This window comes from Acomys russatus, chromosome 5, assembly GCF_903995435.1.
Source record: "Acomys russatus chromosome 5, mAcoRus1.1, whole genome shotgun sequence".
NCBI lineage: Eukaryota > Metazoa > Chordata > Mammalia > Rodentia > Muridae > Acomys > Acomys russatus.
The window spans coordinates 651,450-671,944 of NC_067141.1; the positions used below are offsets into that span (position 1 = coordinate 651,450).

Below are 20,495 nucleotides of genomic sequence, written 5' to 3' on the forward strand. Positions count from 1 at the left end.
ATATAGATGATAGATGCTGGAGGGCACAGGAGTTAGAGGATTCAAAGAGGCGCCCCTAGATGGCGCCCTTAAACTGAAATCCCAGTGAAGCCTCAATTTCTCCAAAGCAAGGTCCATGAGGGCCTGATGGTCTAAGAAAAACAAACCCATCCCTCCCCCTCCCGGCCCCGCCCCGCCCCCGTGAGGAATGTGTTACACTGTAATACTGCCAGCTACAGAAAGTGCGTGCAGCCCGGAAGAGCACCTGAAGCTAAAACCTGCAGGGACACACCCTTTCTGCTCCCCCCACACCCCCAACCCCGCTCTCCTTTGTGCTTCATTTCCCCTTTCTGCTGCAGAGAAGTTGGAGTGCGATCCCTGCGACCCCTTCCTTAAACTTCTCACGGTCACCACCACCACCACAAGTCTTCTCCAAATTCATTTCTCTATCTACCAGCTTAATTACTTCTTGAAACATAAGGTGGCTAAAGTAACAATATCAATTTCTCCCCAGTGATGGGATTGGATACACAACTCATGGAGGTTCTTGAAAAACACACTACTATCATTCCCCAAGCCTGTGGAGTGTATTTTTAACGTCTTTATTTATTTTATGTGTGTGGTTGTTTTGTCAGTATGTATCTTTTCACCACATGCGTGCAGTGCTCACTGAGGCCAGAAGAGGGCGTCAGATCCCCGGAACTGGAGTTACAGATGGCATTGCCCTTATATGAGTACTGGGTGCTAAGCAAAACTGGGTACTAAGCAGGGGTCTAACCTCAGAGCCAGCTTCCCAGTCCCTACTATGTGCCTGATACGTGTTCAGTTCTTTAAAGGCACCTTTTTCGTTGTCCTCACTGTAGTACAGCCATGTGCTCTCTTTTTTTACCCAGAGTTACTTTTCAGGATTCTATCTGCACAGGGCACAAAGGGAGAGATGGGCCATTCCAGGTCTTTGGGTGGAAAGAGGCCGAGACCTGGTTAATAGCAGGCAAGTACTTGGGTTTGCCCTTCTCTCCATTTAATGTGAAAAAGACTTCAGCAACCTCACACCGCCACAGCCAGACCTGGGCCCTGAGATGGGGACTCCACAGTTCTCTGCTGCAAGCCCAGAGGCAGAGCTTTTGAGTTCTGGATGATTGCGCCCATCCCCCAACCCCTTGGAAACATTTTAAGTCATCACAGCTGGAAGAGACTGTTACCTCGCATTGTATTTGTATTTATTTCGTGCGTTGAGCCCAGGAATGCTGCCAAGCACCCCACAGTGCGCACATCTCAGAAACAGACTCATTCCATTCTCAAATGCCAATAGCACTGTCATTGAGTTGTAACTGGGCTCCTCAGGCCTAGATTTGGAACCAGGAAATAGGAGTTTCTCTACCATGGGTCCTTAAGAAGAGGATTTGAATTAATTATGAACCTTATCCCTCTAGGTCTCCGTTTGTTTTTGTTTTTAAATTTGTAAAATGGAGAAAATTTATTCTAAGATTCTCTGGCTGCCAACATTTGCACTTGAGTAAGAGTTAGAACCGTCCAGTATAGGAGGAACCTAACCCTTAACCGACTGACTGGTGTGACTTGAACTCTGGGAGACAGAACTGGTTCTGTCTCTAAAAAACCCACCTTTCACTGTCAGTCTTCCTGAGACATGGTCAGCGCAGTAGGAGGGAATTGCCTCCGAGCTCTCATTTCCGCATTAGTCATCCTCTAGAGTCTCGAAGTTTGTAGGGGTTGCTCCTAGAGTGTATGGGAAGAAGCGAGGTCCCCTAGCAAGGCCCTGCAGCCGCCTACGGGCTAGATCCTTCCAGCTTGAGCTGGGAAGGAGGGGCGGAGAGCCAGTGCTAGGAAAAAGTGAGGGGCGGGGCCTCTGAGAGAGGCGGGGCACAGGGGCGGGGCTTCGGCCTGAGTGGAGGAAGAGCGGCTCGCCGATGGGGAGGGGCCGGGCTTGAGTGCTTTCTCTTCCTCCCATTTCGCTTGGCGCCCTCGGTGGCTGCAGAGCGGAGTATCGTGGCAGCCAGCACCAGGTGAGAGAGCAAAGTTGTGGGTGTGTGGAGTTTATGGGACCCCGGCTGGCTGAACCCTCCAAGCTCCACCTGGGAAGTGGAGGAGTTCAGGGGCGGCCAAAGGGAGAATGCACTAGCTTCCTTGCCCTGTAACCCTCGGGCCACTAGGTTGGTGAAGTTGTCTGATGTCACTGCGCGCGGGTGGGAGCCCACGGGGAGATCCCATCCACCATTTCCAGCCGCCTTCGCGTTACACACTGGCAGCTAGATTTGGGGGAAAAAAGACAAAAAACTGAGTGGGGGCGGGGACACCAGGGCCAACTCATGCGCGAGGCCCTACCTCCTCTTGGTAAACATGCATGGGAGGCCTAGGAGTCTTGTCTAGGCATCCACACCTCCTCCCTAGGATTGGTCAACAGGGTGCCATGCACCACAGCAGGAGGAAGCTACAGGTATCAAAGCTGGTTTTGCACCAGGTGATCAGTGACTGGGTACCCAGTCCCCCAGAGTCCCCATCTCCTAGTTTCTGTGCCCCGTAGTCGGGAGGTGGGGGGTGGGTGTCAAATTCCCACCTACAGCACACTGGGTTTCCTTCTCTGTGGATCCCCTGCCTTAGATTGAAAGTCTCAGCTCTCATCTGAAAAGGGGACCAGAATAGGTCCCCAGGCTCCCTGAAGGCCCTGCCCCCCAGCTCGGGATTCGACCCGACCCGCAGCTGGAACGTTCACAGTGGCCGTTTGCTCGCGGGGCCCCGGAGTCGTGAGCCTAGGCTTTATTTAGAGCTTTGGAAGGGGCGGGGCCTGTTCTCTGAGAGCCCAGCTAGGCCCCCTAAAGCGCAGAATAGGCGGGGCTCCCTCAGGCCGGCTGGGGTGGCGCCTTCCCACCTTCCCCGTGGGGCTGCTCAGAGTCTGCAGTGAGCCCTAGAAGGAGTAGATAGTCTGAACATTGGTGGCTAGGTAGATGTTGTGCTGATTGCGTCCCTCCTCTGCATTCTCCGTATGTTTGCCTTCATCAGACTCCTCAGACCGGTCCGGGTGGCACTTGCATGTTTCCCAGGCCAAAGAGTTGTAAGGGGACAGTTTGACTTGTTTTAACACGCAGTAAGAGATGAGATTAGGTAAACTGAAAGCTGTGGGACGATCCTAAATTCAACGTTAATGCCAGCTGCTGCCTTAACAACAAATGGTGCAAGGGTTGGTGGCCAAGGGGAAAGAAAGAGTCGTTAGCTGGTGTGATCAAAGTGTGCATGCTAGACTCTATAGTGTAGACATTAGCATGTAGTGTAGACAAAAGGTAACTCGTAATAGGGAGTGGGATATTTAATATAGTAAACAAACGTGAGTATCGCTCAGTCATTTTTGGCACCGTGACAGAATCAACTGAACACACATATATAAGACCAGGAGGTTAGCTACAAGGAGACATGCAGAGATCCCACTCTGTCTAACCCAGACAGATGTTCTAGGAAACACAAAATAAGAATAATATTTTTTTAGTTTGAAAACTCCACCAGAGTTAAAAGTATATATATATATATAATTTGACATATTGCTATAATGAAAAAAAATGCATAAACTATGTAAGATGGAGATAGTCTTGTAAATTCCAGGCTGTTGTTGAGTGATAGAAAATAATTGTGACAAGGCCTTGGAGACAGGTCTTGTTAGTGAGGACCTAATCACACAGGAATGAAGCCTGGCATTGTACAAGGTACTTGGCAGCCAAATAAAGAAAGAAGAGAAAGTACTGAAGTCCCTGCTGTAGGAGAAAAGAAAGACTGGGAGAGGTAGGGTACATAGGGAGAAACGGTGGTGAGATTTGAATAGTACATTCAGTTTTCTTGTCATATATTCTTTTCAACATTCAGGCTAAAGTCATATACTCTCGGAGCTTTGTCTACACTGTGTGTGTGTGTGTGTGTGTGTGTGTGTGTAACAGTGAAATATTTACAATGAATTTAGCTTCTTTCTGCTATCTTGTTGCTCATTATGAATTATAAACAGGAATATGATACATATCCTTTGGGTGTATTTTCATATATCTATCTTGGTTAGCTTCATGAAAAATAAATTGGTGGGGTAAAATTTTGATAAATATCGTCAAGTTGTGTCCATGTGCATGCCTGCCATTGGTGTGTAGGTGATGGTACGGGCTCCTTGGAGACTAATAATGATCCAAGAAACGTTTTGTTTCCTTCAGTGACAGCAAGAGATGGAGCGACATGCGAGAGTGGGCTCCACGCTATAGTGATGAAGGTACTGGTAGAGGAGTTTATCTAGAGTGAGATTGAAGGACATTTCAAGATGGCCAAAGAAGAGCCCACAAGTGTCTCCAGAGACTTACTGGAGCTGCAGAGGAAGCTGTGTTTCCTGCTGGAGTCTTTCCAGAACAACTCGAAGGTCAGTGTCCAATGCCATCCACATTGGGAAACCAAATTAACCCTGGTCCTAACAAGGCAAGGCATGGTTTCTTTCGCAAACAGGAATTTACAAGTAGGTTGGTGATCTTCCTTGGACTGTGACCTTCATATCCTCGCTCAATGTGGCTGCTGGAGCGTCTGACACTTGAGGCCACAGGACAGCAGGGGAGTGGGAAGCAAGATGATTTTCAAGGCACCTCCAAGTTCAGGACGATTCCTGGAAGTCGCAGGGAACTGCAAAGCACTTCCAGTTACACCCCGTATAATGCAGAGTTTGGTTGGATAGTCACCCTCTGTGGCACCTGCCACTTTCCAGCTAGATCTAAGAGAGCCACTCGCAGTCTACACAGCAGACAGCACTCTTCCCTTTGAAAACTTTGGCTGACCTGTTCCCCTAAGACAACGAGCCAGCCAATACCTAGTTTAAGATCTGAGTTTTGTGTTCCACTAGAAATCCATCATCCAGCAGAAATTACTGGAGTCGCAGGTGCCCTAACATTTTCTAGTACCTAACCCTAACCCTAAGTACCAAAAGGCAATGGGCTAATTTTAAGACTATATCTTAGTTAATATATTTAAAAAATAGCATCATTTTGGCATGTAGCCATTATAAAAATTAATGGAAAAGAAAATATGCATTCCTTTTCGAACTAATTCTGAAACCTAGACTGTGATTTACCCTTATAGGACTATTGTGATGCAAATTAGCAGTGTTTTTGGTGGTCAGTCACTCAGTGCAGTGGGATTTGAGATACTGTATTTCTTGCCTATGTATCATTATTGTTTTCCTCTGCCTGCCTTTCAGCATTCAAACAGAATGCTGGGGCTGGGAGATGGTTCAGCTGGCGAGGCTCTTGTCTGTCAGCATTTAAACAGACTGCTGGGGCTGGGGAGATGGTTCAGCTGGTGAGGCTCTTGTCTGGCCATGGTGAGAACATACTTAAGTTTCTAGCAGTCAAAGAAAGACGCGTGTAGGAGCACATCTCTATAACTCCAGTGTTGCTATGGCAAAATGGGAGGTGGAGACAGCAAGGTCCCAGACAGCTTGTGGCCTGCTATTCTGTCTTGCTCAGTGCCAAAACAACAGCAACAAAGCAAAACCCAAGGAGACCCTGCTTCAAACAACCCAGTGGGAAGCAAGGGCTCGCATTTGAGGTTGTCCTCAGACCTCCACGTGGTCACCACTGCCTGTATGAACTCACATGCATGAAGGCACACACATGCACTTACATTCTATATACACAGACACAAAAAGAATTTTTGAAAGTAAACAGTACAAAAAAAAAATAAACAGTGCTAGAAAGCTAATGCTATTAACATTTTGTTGTATGTCTTTCTAGACTATGTCATGTGCATGTAAAAATGTGTATGCATATAAAGTGATATAAACTGTTTTGTAACTTCCTCTATTGGGCAGCACAGCTTCACCAGCTTCTATAAAACAAGACATTTTGCCATCTAAAGCCATATGCTTCACGGAGGCCTTCTTTGCGCTTGCCTCAGAATGCATTTGGCATACTGCCAAACTTACCAGGCTCCTTTTAAAACGGACAAGCAGCTTTTTCATTAGCTGGCTGAGGCTCTTTGATGAGGTAGCTCAGTAAGGAAGGTCCTCATGGCCTTTGCGCGTTTATAGTTCATTTTCATGACTCGTGCAAGATCATCATGGACACTGGATTAGCAAATACCAAACAAGCCACGATTCTGTAGTAAATAGGGGATGCCTCGGGTCCTTCAAGCTTCCAGTCACAGTGTTTTTTGTGAACAGATCAGTATGTGTCCTTATTTTAGGTGTGTTTCTGGAAAGATGCATTAATCAATATAATGTACATTGTTGATTGTTCACATTGAGCTTAAGGCTAGCAGCAGGCTAATTCATGTCTCAAGCAAACACATGCATTTTCTTCATAAGGAACATTAATAGAAAGATATTGGTGGTGGTGGTGGTGGTATGTATTTTAAATAGTGGGATTGCTAACCGAAAGTCAAAAATGTGAATTTTTGTGGCATTAAATAGCCCACTATACAATAGGTTAGCTCTTCAACATCCCAGAAAAGCTTGTGTGCTAAAGGCTTGGCCCAGGACGAGGTTGTGGGGGAAGATGGGTGGAGGGTGGAATCTTCAGATGTGGGGCCAAGATGAACTTCAAGTTCAAACCATAACAACCTGGGAATATTCTTGTCAGATGGCCCAATCCTGACATCTAAGATGCTCAACGGACTGATTCAGGTTAGAGATAAATTTAAGTGAGTAGAAAAAATAAATCCTCAAACATGGGACTTACAGAGGATAAGAGCTAACTGCCTACCTATTAACCTGATTGAGACCTTACTAACCCTGTACCAGGCATTTAGCATGTCTTAGTTAATAATTATACCTACCTTCTGAGGTTGGCATTCCAAATCAGATGAACTTTCTTCTTATCCTTCCTTTCAATAGCTCAGCTGCATGCACTGGAGTAGGATGGAGCTAGATAATTACCAGCCTAGCCTACTCCCAGAAAGGTGGGAAAATTGTCAGTTGACTATGGCCTGATGTTCTCAGGTGGTCTTGAGATGGAATTGTTTCTTCCACAAGTTTTATATATTAAATTAAGTTAATTGTCATTTAAAATATATTTATGTGATGTGTATGTGTGTGCTGAATGGTATGTGTCTGAATGCATGTATGTGCACCACATATGTGCAGTTCCTGAAGAGGCCAGCAGAGGGCATCGTCTCTCTGGAACTGGAGTTACAGGGATTGTGAACTGCTCTGTGAGTTCTGGGACCTGAACTCAAGTCCTTGGCAAAAGCAGTGAGTGCTCTTAGCCACTCAGTCACCTCTCCAGCCCACAGGTTATATTAATATAAAGTCATTTTGGAGGAAAAGGGAAAGCAAAGCACCTATACGCTTGTTTCAGTCAGATTCTCTGTTGTTTTGATGAATAAAAACCTGAGAAAGAAGTAAAGGAGGAGGGATTTGGTTTTGGCTCAAGGTTGTAGACCATCCTGGTGCAGAGAGCAGGATAGACAAAGGAGCCCACATCATGCCTGCCAGGAAGCAGGGGGTGTGGTGGGGATAGACAGACATGGAGTGAGACAGAGATTGCCTCGGGAATACGTAGGGTAAAATGTAGACCCAAGGACACGCCCCCAGTGACCCTCTTCCTCCAGCTAGGCCCTAGCTCCTATAGTTTCCACAAACACCAAAACCAGCACCAGCAGCTGGGGACCCAGGCTTCAGGACATTATGTCTGCAGAAGTCACTGTCACTAACAAACACATTGGTGGTGATCCGAATGAGGCTTCTGACCCTTCAGTGTGCAATGTTTACAGAATTGTGAGTGTGCAACAGAGATGTCCCCTGAAAATCTTCATTTAACAGGAGATTGGGGCAGATGCTGGGACTTCCTATTGGGACTCCAGGTGAGAGAGGTAATGGAGAATGGGGAAATAGAAGGATCCAGAGGGTCCTAGAAACCTACAAGAAGGCCATCAAGGCTGGCGGATCTGGACCTAGCAGTATCTGCTCAAACTACTGTACCAACCAAGGACAATGCATGCAGTAAACCTAGAACCCCTACTCAGATCTAGCCAATGGACAGCACATTCTCCACAGTTGTGTGGAGGGCAGGGACTGCCTCTGACATGAACTTTGGTGCCCCATATTTGACCACTTCCCCTTGGTGGGGAGGCCTGGTGGCACTCAGAGGAAGAGTAAGCAGGCTACCAGGATGAGACCTAATAGGCTGTGACCATATGGTGGGGGACGAGGTCCCCTCTGTCACAGACCTAGGATGAAAGAGGGAGAGAGGGGGGAACGGGAAGATACAAGTGAGGAGATAACAGTTGAGATGTAATCTGAATAAATTACCTAAATTAAAAAAAAAAAATAGTGAGTATGACCACAGCAGAATAATTGTGTACTTTTATTTTCATTTGGTATGGGGCTGTTTTTTCATACTCAAGTGTGAGTCTTCAGAGTAATTTACATGTGTCACTAGAACATCAACAAAGGACATCAGATTGACATACTGTACTTTGTGGGAAATGTAGACAGTTTCTTTCCCCCATGTAGTTTGTGCTCTTTCCTAACAACTTAATGAGCTCTTTGAACTTCAGATGAGACTAGATAGGGATCCAGACTAGAATGGGCATGAAATTGCTCCATCCTGTCTGGAATACGTGGCCAAGTTTTGTCTTACTTCTAGAATTCAAGAAATAGGAACCTGCTCAAAATGGTTTAAGCAAGCAAAGAGGTAGGATCTTCCAAGACTTTAGGATAATCTGAGCCTTCTTCGGGAGCCATGGGAGGAGTAAAGCAGGCCTATCTCAGGACTAGAGCAAACCAGGGTCAGGCTGGTGACTGGGGCCAGAAGTAACTCTCAACATGGCCTCTTCCGTGGGCTGTGGTGCTGCATTCCCGGACTCTGCAGACTACATTCCTGGACTTTTCCATTCATGTGGGCAAACATGGTTGTCCAGGCTGGTACCCTCCTTTCCTCACATCTCCTGCACCTGTTGAAGATCTAGGAGTTTCCATTTCCTATTCACAGAAACAAAGAGTTTGGCTGGTGCATCCACCTCAGGCTGTGGAGATGGCTGTTGGACTGGGATCTTTGATTTCCTTTGAAATGCATGTGGCTTATGGGCGTCTTCCTACTATGGGAGGGAGTTTTCAGGGCAGAGGAAGACACACAGATCATGAGTGGGTGGGTGACCAGCAGAGGGTAATCTAGGAGCAGTTGTCACTGCTTAGTGCCCCTGACTTGTGTAATGGTCCTGACTGCTGTCTCTGTCCCCTGTTCACTGGGCCCTTCTTGTATAAGAAACAATTGCCTTCCATTCTCACAGTAGAGTTTTCCTGGCTGTGAATAACCCCAGGTAGAACTGTGGTGTCACAAATCCTGACCATGTGGCCCCGACTCTGCAAGCTCTCATGTCAGAGAGCATTTATAAATAAATCACCTTTGTCTGACCTTGGGTCCATTAATTCAGTTAGTTACCAGGTCCTCTTATCTGGGATGAGCAACACCAGGCCTTGGTCTGCTGGGAGGATTATCTCGGATGCCATTTGAGAAGGCTCTTGCACTGAGCCTGGCTAATGATGGTGCCATGTTCTCCAGTCTGGCATCCTGGGTTATTCAGTGCAGCCCACATCAGTAAAGCATGGGTAGGAGGCCCATCTCTACCTCCAGGTTAGTGAAGGAAAATTGCAGGGCGTGCCACTGCATGCTGAGCCCTCTCCTATTCTGTCCCCTAGTCATGGACCCTGTGTTGTCAGCAAAGTGAAAAGGGGTGCTGTTCAAACCTTTGCATTTGAGTATTGTTAGCTCTTCATCAGCTGTCTTGCAAGTTTGTAGGGGAAAACACATGAAGAGATATAGAGAGGGTCTGAAGTGTTAGCTGCTAAGCCAGGCAGGCACGCTTAGGAGAAAAGCCCTATACCCCCTATACTGACACACTTTCAAAGGAGCCTTTGCCTTTCCTCAGTTAAAACTTACTGAAGAAATGGGGTTGAGAAGATGGTCATCAGGTAAAGTGCTTGAGGGCTTGAGTTGGGTTCTCAGAACCTTCATTAAAAGAGAATCTGGGAGTGATGGCTTATACTTGTATACCTGCTCCAGGAGTGGAGACAGGCAGATGGAGCCCTGGGCCTTAGTGGCCTGCCAGTCTACTCTACTTGTTATGTTCTAAGCCAGTGATAGACTTTGTTTCAAAATAAAGGTGGCTAGTGCCTGAGGAACATCTGAGGTTATTTATTTATTTATTTTTTGGCTTTCAAATGTGTCACACATACATATGCATCCAAATTAGGAAAGAAGGGGAGAGGAAAGGACATGCTTAGAGGACTTCATGTTGCTATTTTCATTATTGTCTGCTTTTTTTTTTAAAGCTTTAGAACATGTCCTTTATGACCCTGAGCTGAGCATGTCCCCAAATCTGTTTGTTCTTCCTTCTTAAACTGAGCATGCTCAGGAACGTGCTTACCCTAAAGTGTTGTCCTATACGGATAAGTGTAGGCTCTCTGAATAGAGCCCCCGTGCTTCCTCTGTTCGAAGAAGGTGTTACTTTGGGAATGGCTCCTGTGTCTCACCTGCTGCAGTTAGTAAGCCTTCTTGGCCATGCTTGTTTTGGCTTTGCACTTGACAAGATGGAAGCCCACTGGGACAGGCTATTAAAAAGGTACCTCGAACCTGTGTTTAATGGGTATACATGTTAGATGCTGATGAAACCATGCTGTCTCTTTCCACAACACTGTGACCTAACCAAGGCCGTTCTTGAGAAAAGCAATTCCTGTGTTGAACAGCTTTGTCTTAGTTGCTTTTCTGTTGCTGTGATGAAATACCATGGTTAAAGCAACTCACAGAAGGAAGAGTTTCATTTGGGCTGATGGTTCTAGATAGGTAAGAGTTGTCACCATCACATTGGGGAAGCATGGCAGCCAGACATGGTGGCAGGAATAGCTGAGGACTCACATCTCAAATGAACTACAAGCAGAAACCAGAGAGCAATGACGTAATGCTGTGAGTCTTTAGACTCTCAAAGTCTGCCCTTAGTGATATACTTCCTCCAACAAGGTCACATCTCATAAACCCACCCAGACAGGGCCAATTATTCAAATATCTGAGCCTTTGGAGCCATTCTCATTCAAATCAGCAAATTGATTTTCCTTTCCTTCTTTCCTTCCTCCCCTCCCCTCCCCCATTTTAAAATAAGGCTTCAATAGACTGCCCAGGCTGACCTCAAACTCACCCTTCTCTCACCTCAGCCCCCCCCCCCCAAGTGCTGGAATTAGAGCTGTATCAATGTGCCAGCATTCTTGCCTTAATTGTCACTCTTTAAAAATAGTGTCTTTGCATTTCCCAATGACCTGTTTTGGGGGTGTTTAGAGCCCAGATTCAGAAGAAGGTCTGAAAGAGGAGGGGTTCTCTGAGGATTTGAAGTAGGACAATCTTATCTTTTGCTTCTTGGATCCCCACATCAAACTGTCCCCAGTTCCTGTTGGTTTCTCATTTGTCATTTAACCTTCAGGCTGCATCCCTCCGCTCCCTCATTGGCCCAGATTTGGCTATTCGTACTCTTACCTGATTTCCTGCCAATCTCCCTAATAGCCTCTTGCACACCCATCCCAGGTTCATCTTACTTAAATTGCCCCTTTGTGTCTGTCACACCTTGGCCACATGCTCTCAATTTACCTCCTATTTTAGCTAGCTTTCTCTGGAGATAAAGCTTACATATTCCAATAGATATATTTGAGCCACATATACGATTTAAGGGGTTTGATTAATAAAATGTTTTTATTTTAAAACAAAATGAGTCAGGTGAGGTGGTTCTCGCTTATTCTAGCATTCTGGCTCTGAGGCAGAAAGATTGCAAGTGCAAGGCTAGATTGGGCTGCATAGTCTGTCTCAAATTAAAAATAAATAAGGGAAACCATGGAATTAATTTTAATAAAATAGCTTAGGAAACCCGATATATCCCAAACTATAATTTAAGCCTGTAGCTGTTAGAAATTACTAATGAGATGTCCTAAGTTTCCTTTTTTCTTTCCTCCTCAAACACATCTCAATTCAGGTACCCGATTTCCATGGGAAATAGCTGATGTCTCTTCAGAATTCACAAATATTTAATTAAAAAACGAGATTCCCATGAAGCATGACCCCCCTCACCCCTCCACTGCCCACCCCACCTCACCACTACCCCCCCTCCCCCACTGAATTCACTATCAGTGAAAAGACCCATCCACTGTCACACTGGCCTTGTGTGGCTGCTCTGCTGGTTTCTCATTGGCCAGCCACTTTGAACACTGCTGGCTCCCTTCCCCCAGTGCCTGGCTTCCCCACCCAGTGCCTGGCTTCCAGACATTCTTTTGAGTATCAGGATTCAAAGAGGGCAGGTGAGCCTCTCAGGTACCAAGGCAACATTTGCTAAGGATGTTCACGGACCAGACATGGAGAGCCTACAAGACCTGAGACAGGCCCAAGACAGCAGCCTGCCTTCTGGCTGGTCCCACTGCCACACTTCCTCCCTCTCACCTTCCCTGCCTTAGTGCCGTAGCATGCTTTCAGGAGATTCCTGCTGGAGTTACCTGTTGCTACACAGCCGAACCGCAAGATCTTGGAAGGCAGCAGGCCAGAAGGCATTGTGCCAGGAAGTGAAATTTGCCAAGAGGAGGCTGTGTTAAAGCCCCAGAACAATGGCTGTGGCTCTTTGACGGCTTTATCTGTTTAAATAAGGCGAACCACGCTTGGGTGCCATTACTTGAGCTATAAACTTCCTTGTTTCTACTTTGGCCCCAAATTCCCACCACTAGAATTATTTGGATGGATGTGGTTTGGAAAGAGGCACTTTTGTTTTGTTTTGTTTTTCAAGACAGGGTTTTTCTGTGTAGTTCTGCTGTCCTGGAACTCACTCTGTAGACCAGGCTGGCCTGAAACCCAGAGATCCACCTGCCCCTGCTTTCCAAGAGCTAGGATGATGGTGCCTGTGCAACCACTTCCCTGTGGTGGAAAGAGGTGCTTTCTAACAAGAGCACTTTGTTTTGGCCACTGCCTCCAGTGCCCTAAGGAACAAAACACAGGAAGGGCTAGTTTTTGATGGAGGAAGCTCCAGTTTCCACCATTTTTTTGATTGAAAATTTTTTTCATATAATATATTTCACTTTGGTTTTCTCATCCTCCTCCTCCCAGGTCTTCAGCACCCACCCAACTTCATGCTCCCCCTTTTAAACAGACAACAAACAAAATATTGAAAAAAAAAAAGAAACACAAAATCCATAAAAACACAAAAGCGGAAAGAATAATATACAAGCAAAAGGCCAGTAAGACCAAAAAAACAAACAAACAAAAAAAAAATGCTCAAAGTATTATGAGATTAAAAACATCTACAAAAATACCATTGAGTCCATTTCACATTGGCCATCTACTGCTTGGCATGGGACCCACCCATAAATGTGGTTAGTATACCCAGTGAGACTCCATTGGGTAGGAGTGGGAGCTGGTGTGCACTTGCCCCTCTCAGTGCTCAGATGCTGTCTAGCTTGAATGTGTGCAAGCCCTGCACATGCAGGCCACAGCCTCTGAGTTCATATGTGCATCAGGCGTTTGGAAGACTTTGTTTCCTTTGACTCTTCCATCCCCTCTGGTTCTTAGAATTCTTTTGTCTCCTCTCCTATGTAACTCCCTGGTCCCTGAGGGGAGAGGTTCAATGAAGACATCCCATTTACAACTGAGTATTACAAAATCTCTCATTCTCTGTACATTTTCTAGTTGTGGGTCTTTGTATTAGTTCCCTTCTACTGCAAGGGACATTCCTCTGATGATGGCTGAGTGAGGCGCTGATCCATCAATATAAGAGAATGTAGTTAGGAGTAATGTTTTTTGCTGTTTCTTTAGCAGAACAATAGTATTTGGTTCCCCCACCCCACCCCCACCAAGTCCTATGGCCTATCTAGTCTAGGTTTTTGGCCAGTGTGAAGCATGGGTTCCATTTTGTGGAGTGGGCCCTAAATCTAATCACAGAGTGGTTACTCCCACAGCATTTGTGCCACTATTACACCAAGGTATCATACAGGCAGGTCACAGTTACAGATTACAGGGGTTAGAGCTGGGTTGGTGGTTACTTTTCTAGAGGAAGGTTTTTTTTTGAATGATGGAGTCTTTCAATGAATGGATTTCAATGCCAGTAATGAGGAGAGTGAAGCCCTAAGACCTGAGAAGGTTCGGGGACACTCATCCTTGTGTAGTCAATGGAGATCAGCTCTGTACTAAAGCAGCCTTCTCCATGGAGTTTGGTTCCCCACTCCTGAGCCTTGGGAAGAGGGTAACCTGTTCACTAAAGCGACAAATGTTGCCTTCATCAGGCTGTGGCCCACTATGACATTCAGATTGGTTCCATAGCAACACTGATGTGTGGCGAGTCATCTCATGCATTTGGAGTAAAAGTCTTAGTTTTGAATGTGCAGGCTTTGTCCCTTAGAAACTGGGTGACTCCAAATAAACCATTCAGTCCATTGCATCTCAAACTTTAACATACACACAAATCACCTGCGCTCTTGTTGAAAAGCAGAGTTGGATGCAACCAGTGCCAGGCGGGGCCTGATGCTCTACATCTTCAATAAGCTCTTGAGTGCTGCTCAGTAGCTAGGATTTATGTCCTCTGTTCCTTGGTGACCTCAGCCAGGAGAATGTTAGCTACAGAGCAGTAGGAGCATTGTGCACACATTGCACACATAAGGGGGTGTTTTTCCGAGAAGGTGTGTGTTAGGCAAGAGAGTGGTGATATGACCTTTCCTCCTCTCACAGGACTTGACACTGGTGGGAACCTCACACTTGCCACCCTTCCCACAGTTGCCTTATGCTGCTGCCAGGTGCCTCATGTCTTGGGAGATGTTTTGCCCTGATGCCCGTGAGTCTCTGACTGTACTTCTCACAGGTTGGGTAGACCAGCTCAATCTGCGATGCAGACACAGCTCTCAACCCTGGCTCTTTGTCCTTTGCCTGCAGGTGGTTGCTTTTATGAAGTCTCCTGTGGGTTGTTACCTGGACAGGCATCCCTTCCTGGCTCTCACCGTGCTGATGTTTGTTACCATGTCAGCCATCCCTGTCGGCGGCTTCCTGCTCCTCGTGGTGCTCACCTCCCTGGGTGCTCTCATGGGGGCCATCTTACTAGAAGGTACTCGGCCCAACATTACTGGGAAGTAACTCAATAAGGTGGAAAGTATTTATTGAACATCTTCCATTCTCATCAAAGAATCCATTTTTCTGGTCCAAGGCAGCTTGTCAGAGCAGTTCAAGCACAGGTTCTTGTGTTCCATAAGTGTCCATCACCATAGTTGTGATTTGGGACACGACCTACTCCTTATGAGCCTCAAATTGGACAAGGCAACCAAATGCACAGAGACCTCAAAGGTAATACAGTTTGGGAACAGTGGGGAATGGAGGCAGCCAGAGGCCAGCCAATTGACGCCTGAAGCTGAGGCCTACTCAGGTGTTGAACTTACTGCCATTTTAAATGTCAGAATGTGAATTTTTATGGGGAATCTCCTGATTTAAAAAAATCTGAGTTAGCTGTCATTACTTTAAATCCCCTGGCCCGGGTCTTCTCATTTTCAGTCTGTTTCACAGGAAGGCACCTCCTAATCATGCTCTCCTCCTAGGCCTGGTCATCTCTGTTTGCGGCCTCTCACTGCTCTGCATCCTCTGTGGCTTGGGCTTCGTATCACTTGCCATGTCAGGGATAGCCATGGTGTCCTATCTGGTGGTCTCCTGCCTCATGAGCTACTGGTTTTCTCTCAGGTAAATACACGTCGATGGAACACTTAAATCTTGGCCTTTTGGGGCATGCACACAGATAACTCTAATCCCACTTGGTGTCTAGCAGCCAAATTATAAGAGACAGATGTTCTTCACAGCTCCTCATAGGCATTAGATGTCAGGTACACATTTATAGTAGAGTTTCATAGAACATACATACATGCATACACACATACATACATGCATGCATACATATATGCATGCATACATGCATCATTGCTACCCACGACCATAACCCATAAAGCGCATCTCATTGCTGTCGTAGCTTCATGAGGCAGTTACTAGTTCTTCTAAAAAGATGCCTACTTAATTGGCAAAGGCCAACTTGGGGCAGAGTTTAGGAGGGTTGGGAGGGAGAGAAACAAAAGGAGAAAAGAGGCTTCACTAGTCAGGGTGCCATACCTACCACCTAGGGAGATACAGGAGTTGGGAAGCTGCTGTCCCACAGTCTCCCTTGGTCTCCCCTGCTCATCACAGTGTATGCTTCTTGGCACATTGAATGTGGCTCATGTGTACTCTGTAGATTCCCCTCCACCCCCCGCCCCTGTCCCCAGTGGATCTTGACTGGAGGAACATGATCTTTTTAGATGCTGGTAGGAAACCCAGCGGTGTTGAAGTGCTCAGGAGACAGTCTTTTATAATGTGCTACCCCCAACTTGCTCAAGGGATTTTCAAAGGCCACTATTTCTTGATTTTTATGTGCTATGTATAGATTTTAGACTTTTAAATCTCCATGTGCTGAGTCTCTTGTGTTTCGCTTAAGTTCTCACCAACTTGAGTATTTGCTTAATGCCAAGTCTCTGCTGAGCACTTCCTTGCCTCATCTCATGAACTCTTGAGGTGAGCCTCATTCTGTGATAGGAAAACGAAAGCCAAATACAAAAGCTGAGACTGGCAAAGAAGGGACTCAAATCCAGGTCAGTTAAGTCTGGTAAAACTCTCAGCCAAAATATAAAGTGGCTATAAAACATAGATATGCCAACAATGCCTGGAAAGTAAATAGTAAATATTCTAGGCCATTTAAACCATGGCCAGACCCTCAGTTCTGCTACTGTAACATGAGAACAGATAATAAGCAAATAAACAGGTGTGCCTGTGTTGCAATAAAACTTTATTTCAGACTCTACACAAACAGATGGCTTGCCATATTTGACCCCTATGGCCATGACTGATTTGCCAGTCCATGCTCTAAAAATGTCACAAGTACCCAGAGCTTTAGTCATCCTACAGAATAGCCTTTGAACATCTTAACAGAAGAGTCTCTTGTTGCTTGTCGAGGATGGTCAAGTCCTAGGTGTGATGCCCAGCATCCCCCTCTCCCTCAAAATGTTATCCTGCCATTAACCATGTGTTTACTTATCTGTGATCTTAAATTGCTTAGGGGTTGGCTCAGAAGATTGCTTAACTGCTAATCCCTGGACTCATAGCCAGCTTCTCACAAGTTGCTTTGATCACTATCAGTTTTAAAGGCCAGACTGTGCCCTATTTGGCTTATTGAGGGCAATGCTTGAGGCCAGAATCCCTCCCTGCGCTCGAACTCTGCTTTAATTTGGCTACATGCTTAGAATTACACTGTAGAAAGTAACGCAACAAGGCGCTAAGGAGATGGCTCAGGTGGAAAGTACAAGTCAGAGGATCTGAATTGGGAGTTCCAGAACCAACATAAAAATGCCAGACACAGGATGCACTTGTGATCTCAGCACTGGGGAGGCATAGATGGCTAGATTGCTGTGGCTTGCTGACCAGCCAGCCTAGCCTAATCAGAGAGTTCCTGGCCAATGGGAGACCCTGTGTCAAAGGAGGTAGACATTGGTCTTGAGGATGATACATGTGAGAATGCACCTATACACAGATGTGCATTCACACACACATGCTGGTACACACACACACACACACACACACACATTTAAAAAGAAAAAAAAAGGCAAAATCAGAATGCTGTTTGTCAGTGGAGAGGCTCAACTTGGTCTCCCCTCCCTTCTTCCCAACAGAGGCAACAGGCCCTCTGTTCCCATTTGGACAGAAATTCCCACCTTCTTGCTCTCTGGACTCACTTCATCTTCTCAAAAGCTACTAAAGCATCCAAGGAGTGGGTTCAATACTTTGATAATAGTCCCTCTGCAACCTATAACAGCAACTACGAAACTGCCCATTTACTTAAAAGGAAAAATCACCCATCCATAAAAAACATATATTAATGAAAAATGGTTGTATTTTACAAACAAGATGAATTTATCCGGGTCACACTGTCTTACATTTTATCAGTAGCTTTCTCTATTTTGCCTACCTCCAGCGACATGGCCAGAGGTGCCCTGGAACTCATGACAGAGTTTAGGCTAACCGCAGTCTCTCAATCCTCCTGCCTTTGCCCCCTTCCCAAGTGCTGGGGTTACAGGTGCACGGTGCCACCCCTGGTTGTCATAGATCTCTTCCCTATATGCTCTGATGGGATGAGCAAGACTGGCCCTCATGCTCTGCATCTGTACATCTGAAAGAAATCTTTGAAGAGGTCTGAGCTTCACAGTGCAGCTGGGAAAGGGGAAACCGTCTACAGAGGGCTGTGGACATTCTCTGATGGTATACCTGAACTCTGTAAATGGTAACTGCTTTGTATAGTGAAAATATGACAACTGTTTACTCTTTTAATAATATATTCTGAGTAGATCTATACCATGCACAGTTGTGTGACTCTATGCCTTGAGCACAAAGAGTTGTGATAAATCAGGCACCCTTGGAGGGCTCCTGTGTTAGGAAAATCTTTAACACTCAAGATGAAGATAGTCCCTCACTGACTGACGCAAAGCACAAGAGAAGAAAGAGAAGCCAGCAACTCATCCCGTGACCTAATGGGTTTGACTCTAACGTAGGAAAGATAACACTTCTTTAAAAAAATTGTTTTAGCAAAAGGAAAGAAATTTTAACATGGACTGACTTAGGAAAGCACACTAGACAGTTCCTAAGCAGTGATCTTCTCTGTAGATAATTTTAATGTCAAAGGCTCTACACACATTTCCTAGAGCCTGCAGGCTGTGGGAGGGGGAAAGAAGTGAGGGGCCAGAGCAGCTTATGTCTTTGTAGAACCACCCAAGTCATTTACCCCACATCCCACTGGGTCTCCCCAAATAGCCAGAGTGTACCTGCCCTCCCCTTATCCAGCTCAGTCCAACACTACAGACTGAATTTAGGGTTCAAGCATCTGAGGCAGGCACTCTCTAGGTCTTTAAAATTATTATCAGTGGGGCACGGTGGTGGCGCACGCCTTTAATCCCAGCACTCGGGAGGCAGAGGCAAGTGGATCGCTGTCAGTTCGAGGCCAGCCTGGTCTACAAAGTGAGGCTAGGACAGCCAAGGCTACACAGAGAAATCCTGTCTCGAAAAAACAAAAAAAGAAAGCGGGGGTCGGGGGAGTGGACACTGGCCTTGAACCTGTCAATCTCCTTCCTGACTTAGACTCCCAAGCAGCTGTGATCACAGAGTCTGTCAGACTGCCTAGTGCATCCTCACATCTTTCCTTACAAAGAGGAACAAATGGTTCTTGTTTCTTGTTACCAGGTAGAAGTGTTTTCAATGACAAGTAATTAAAAGCAAAATAGCTGGAGGTAGATACTAACTCAGATAGGGTTTTGTTTTTATTGCATAACCAAGAGATGGAGACAGACCAGGGCTGGTACAACTGCTGTGGTGTCGCCAATATGCCCAGTGCCTTCTGCCCTTCTTCATTGCCATCCTTAGTCCATGTGTTTGCGTCCTCATGGCCATAAGATACTTGCTACAGCTCCAGGTATAAACCCATGTTCAAGGTGGGGGTGGGGGTGGGACACGTGTGAGAGAGCACATGAGCATGCAAGTGAGCATGAGAAGCCCTTCCTACCAAGCAAAGTCTCTCCCTAAATCTCTTCCTAATTCTTCCCAAAGACACATCATTAGCCAGAACTTTGTCAGGTGTCAACTGCAAGCTGACTTAGAGAATTCAGTTTTCTTACCTTCTGTGGCAGGAGCTCAAAGAAGACACCAGCCAAGAGTGCTATACATGTAGCCAGGCCATTCTCAGGGTTACTCCTGAGCTAACCATTTTGTCTCTTCACCCAACAGGCCACTGACACAGAAAAATGCCAACGTTGACTGACAGCTGGCTATGAAGTCTGCAGACTTCGAGGGGCTCGACCATGAATGACAGGCTGAATGGAACCAAAGATTGCTTTCTAAGCATTCGAGGAGTGCTCTCTCTTCCCCTCACTGCTCGGGCCTATGGCTCAGAGAGAGGGCTGGATGTGTGCCCTGCTTTTCCACCCACTGTGACCCAATTCCCACGGTGGTAGGGTCACCTCCCCACCCCTCCACTCTCCAGTACGCAGTCGTGACCTTAGCTGAGACCTGAGCTTCCAGGATTGGAAGGCTTGACTATTAGAGCTCCTGGTTGAGTCCCAGGCCCTGACTGGGGGTAAGGTAGATTGTTTTTGAAGTTTAATTTCTTTCTTTGTTGAGGGGGTGAAGAAGAAGTTTTTCACCAAGTCATTTGAAATAAGGGGTTTAAAAAAAAATCCAAAGAGAACCAGCTCTTCTGCTTTAATCATTTTTATAGGAAAGAGCTGCAGCATTTGGGAGTTGAGGCCTTTGAAAACAGTCTTAACCTCATAGCCAGGTGTCCTTTAGAAAAAGTCTCAAGGCCTAGTCTGTTGAGTGCCTTGGTCTTTGATTTATTTTCACTTGATATGTTTATATTGTTTAAAATTCTTAACACACCAACAAAACCAAACACACGCTGAAAACTACAACACAAACCAAAGCCTGTGA

General features: G+C 46.0%; 1 protein-coding gene across 2 annotated transcripts; it reads left to right on the top strand.

Annotated features, from left to right (window-relative positions):
- The first annotated feature begins 1,979 nt into the window (after positions 1 to 1,979).
- On the top strand, positions 1,980 to 20,264 carry Ldaf1 (lipid droplet assembly factor 1). Of its 2 annotated transcripts, XM_051145145.1 has the most exons (6): positions 1,980 to 2,150; positions 4,182 to 4,381; positions 14,892 to 15,060; positions 15,545 to 15,683; positions 19,347 to 19,482; positions 19,794 to 20,264. In XM_051145145.1, the coding sequence occupies exons 2-6, from the start codon at positions 4,286 to 4,288 to the stop codon at positions 19,821 to 19,823; spliced, it is 570 nt and encodes a 189-aa protein (XP_051001102.1). In that variant the 5' UTR covers positions 1,980 to 2,150; positions 4,182 to 4,285; the 3' UTR covers positions 19,824 to 20,264. The 2 variants fall into 2 exon arrangements, with proteins under 2 accessions (XP_051001102.1, XP_051001103.1); XM_051145146.1 differs by lacking the exon at positions 19,347 to 19,482 and having other exon boundaries at positions 1,989 to 2,150.
- Positions 20,265 to 20,495: the final 231 nt, after the last annotated feature.

Bases quoted from the DNA above. Each gene is read 5' to 3' on its own strand.
- Ldaf1 (XM_051145145.1), top strand. From the start codon at position 4,286: ATGGCCAAAGAAGAGCCCACAAGTGTCTCCAGAGACTTACTGGAGCTG. The intron at 15,061-15,544 runs GTACTCGGCCCA...CTCTCCTCCTAG, and splicing joins GGGGGCCATCTTACTAGAAG to GCCTGGTCATCTCTGTTTGC. The intron at 19,483-19,793 runs GTATAAACCCAT...TTCACCCAACAG, and splicing joins GATACTTGCTACAGCTCCAG to GCCACTGACACAGAAAAATG.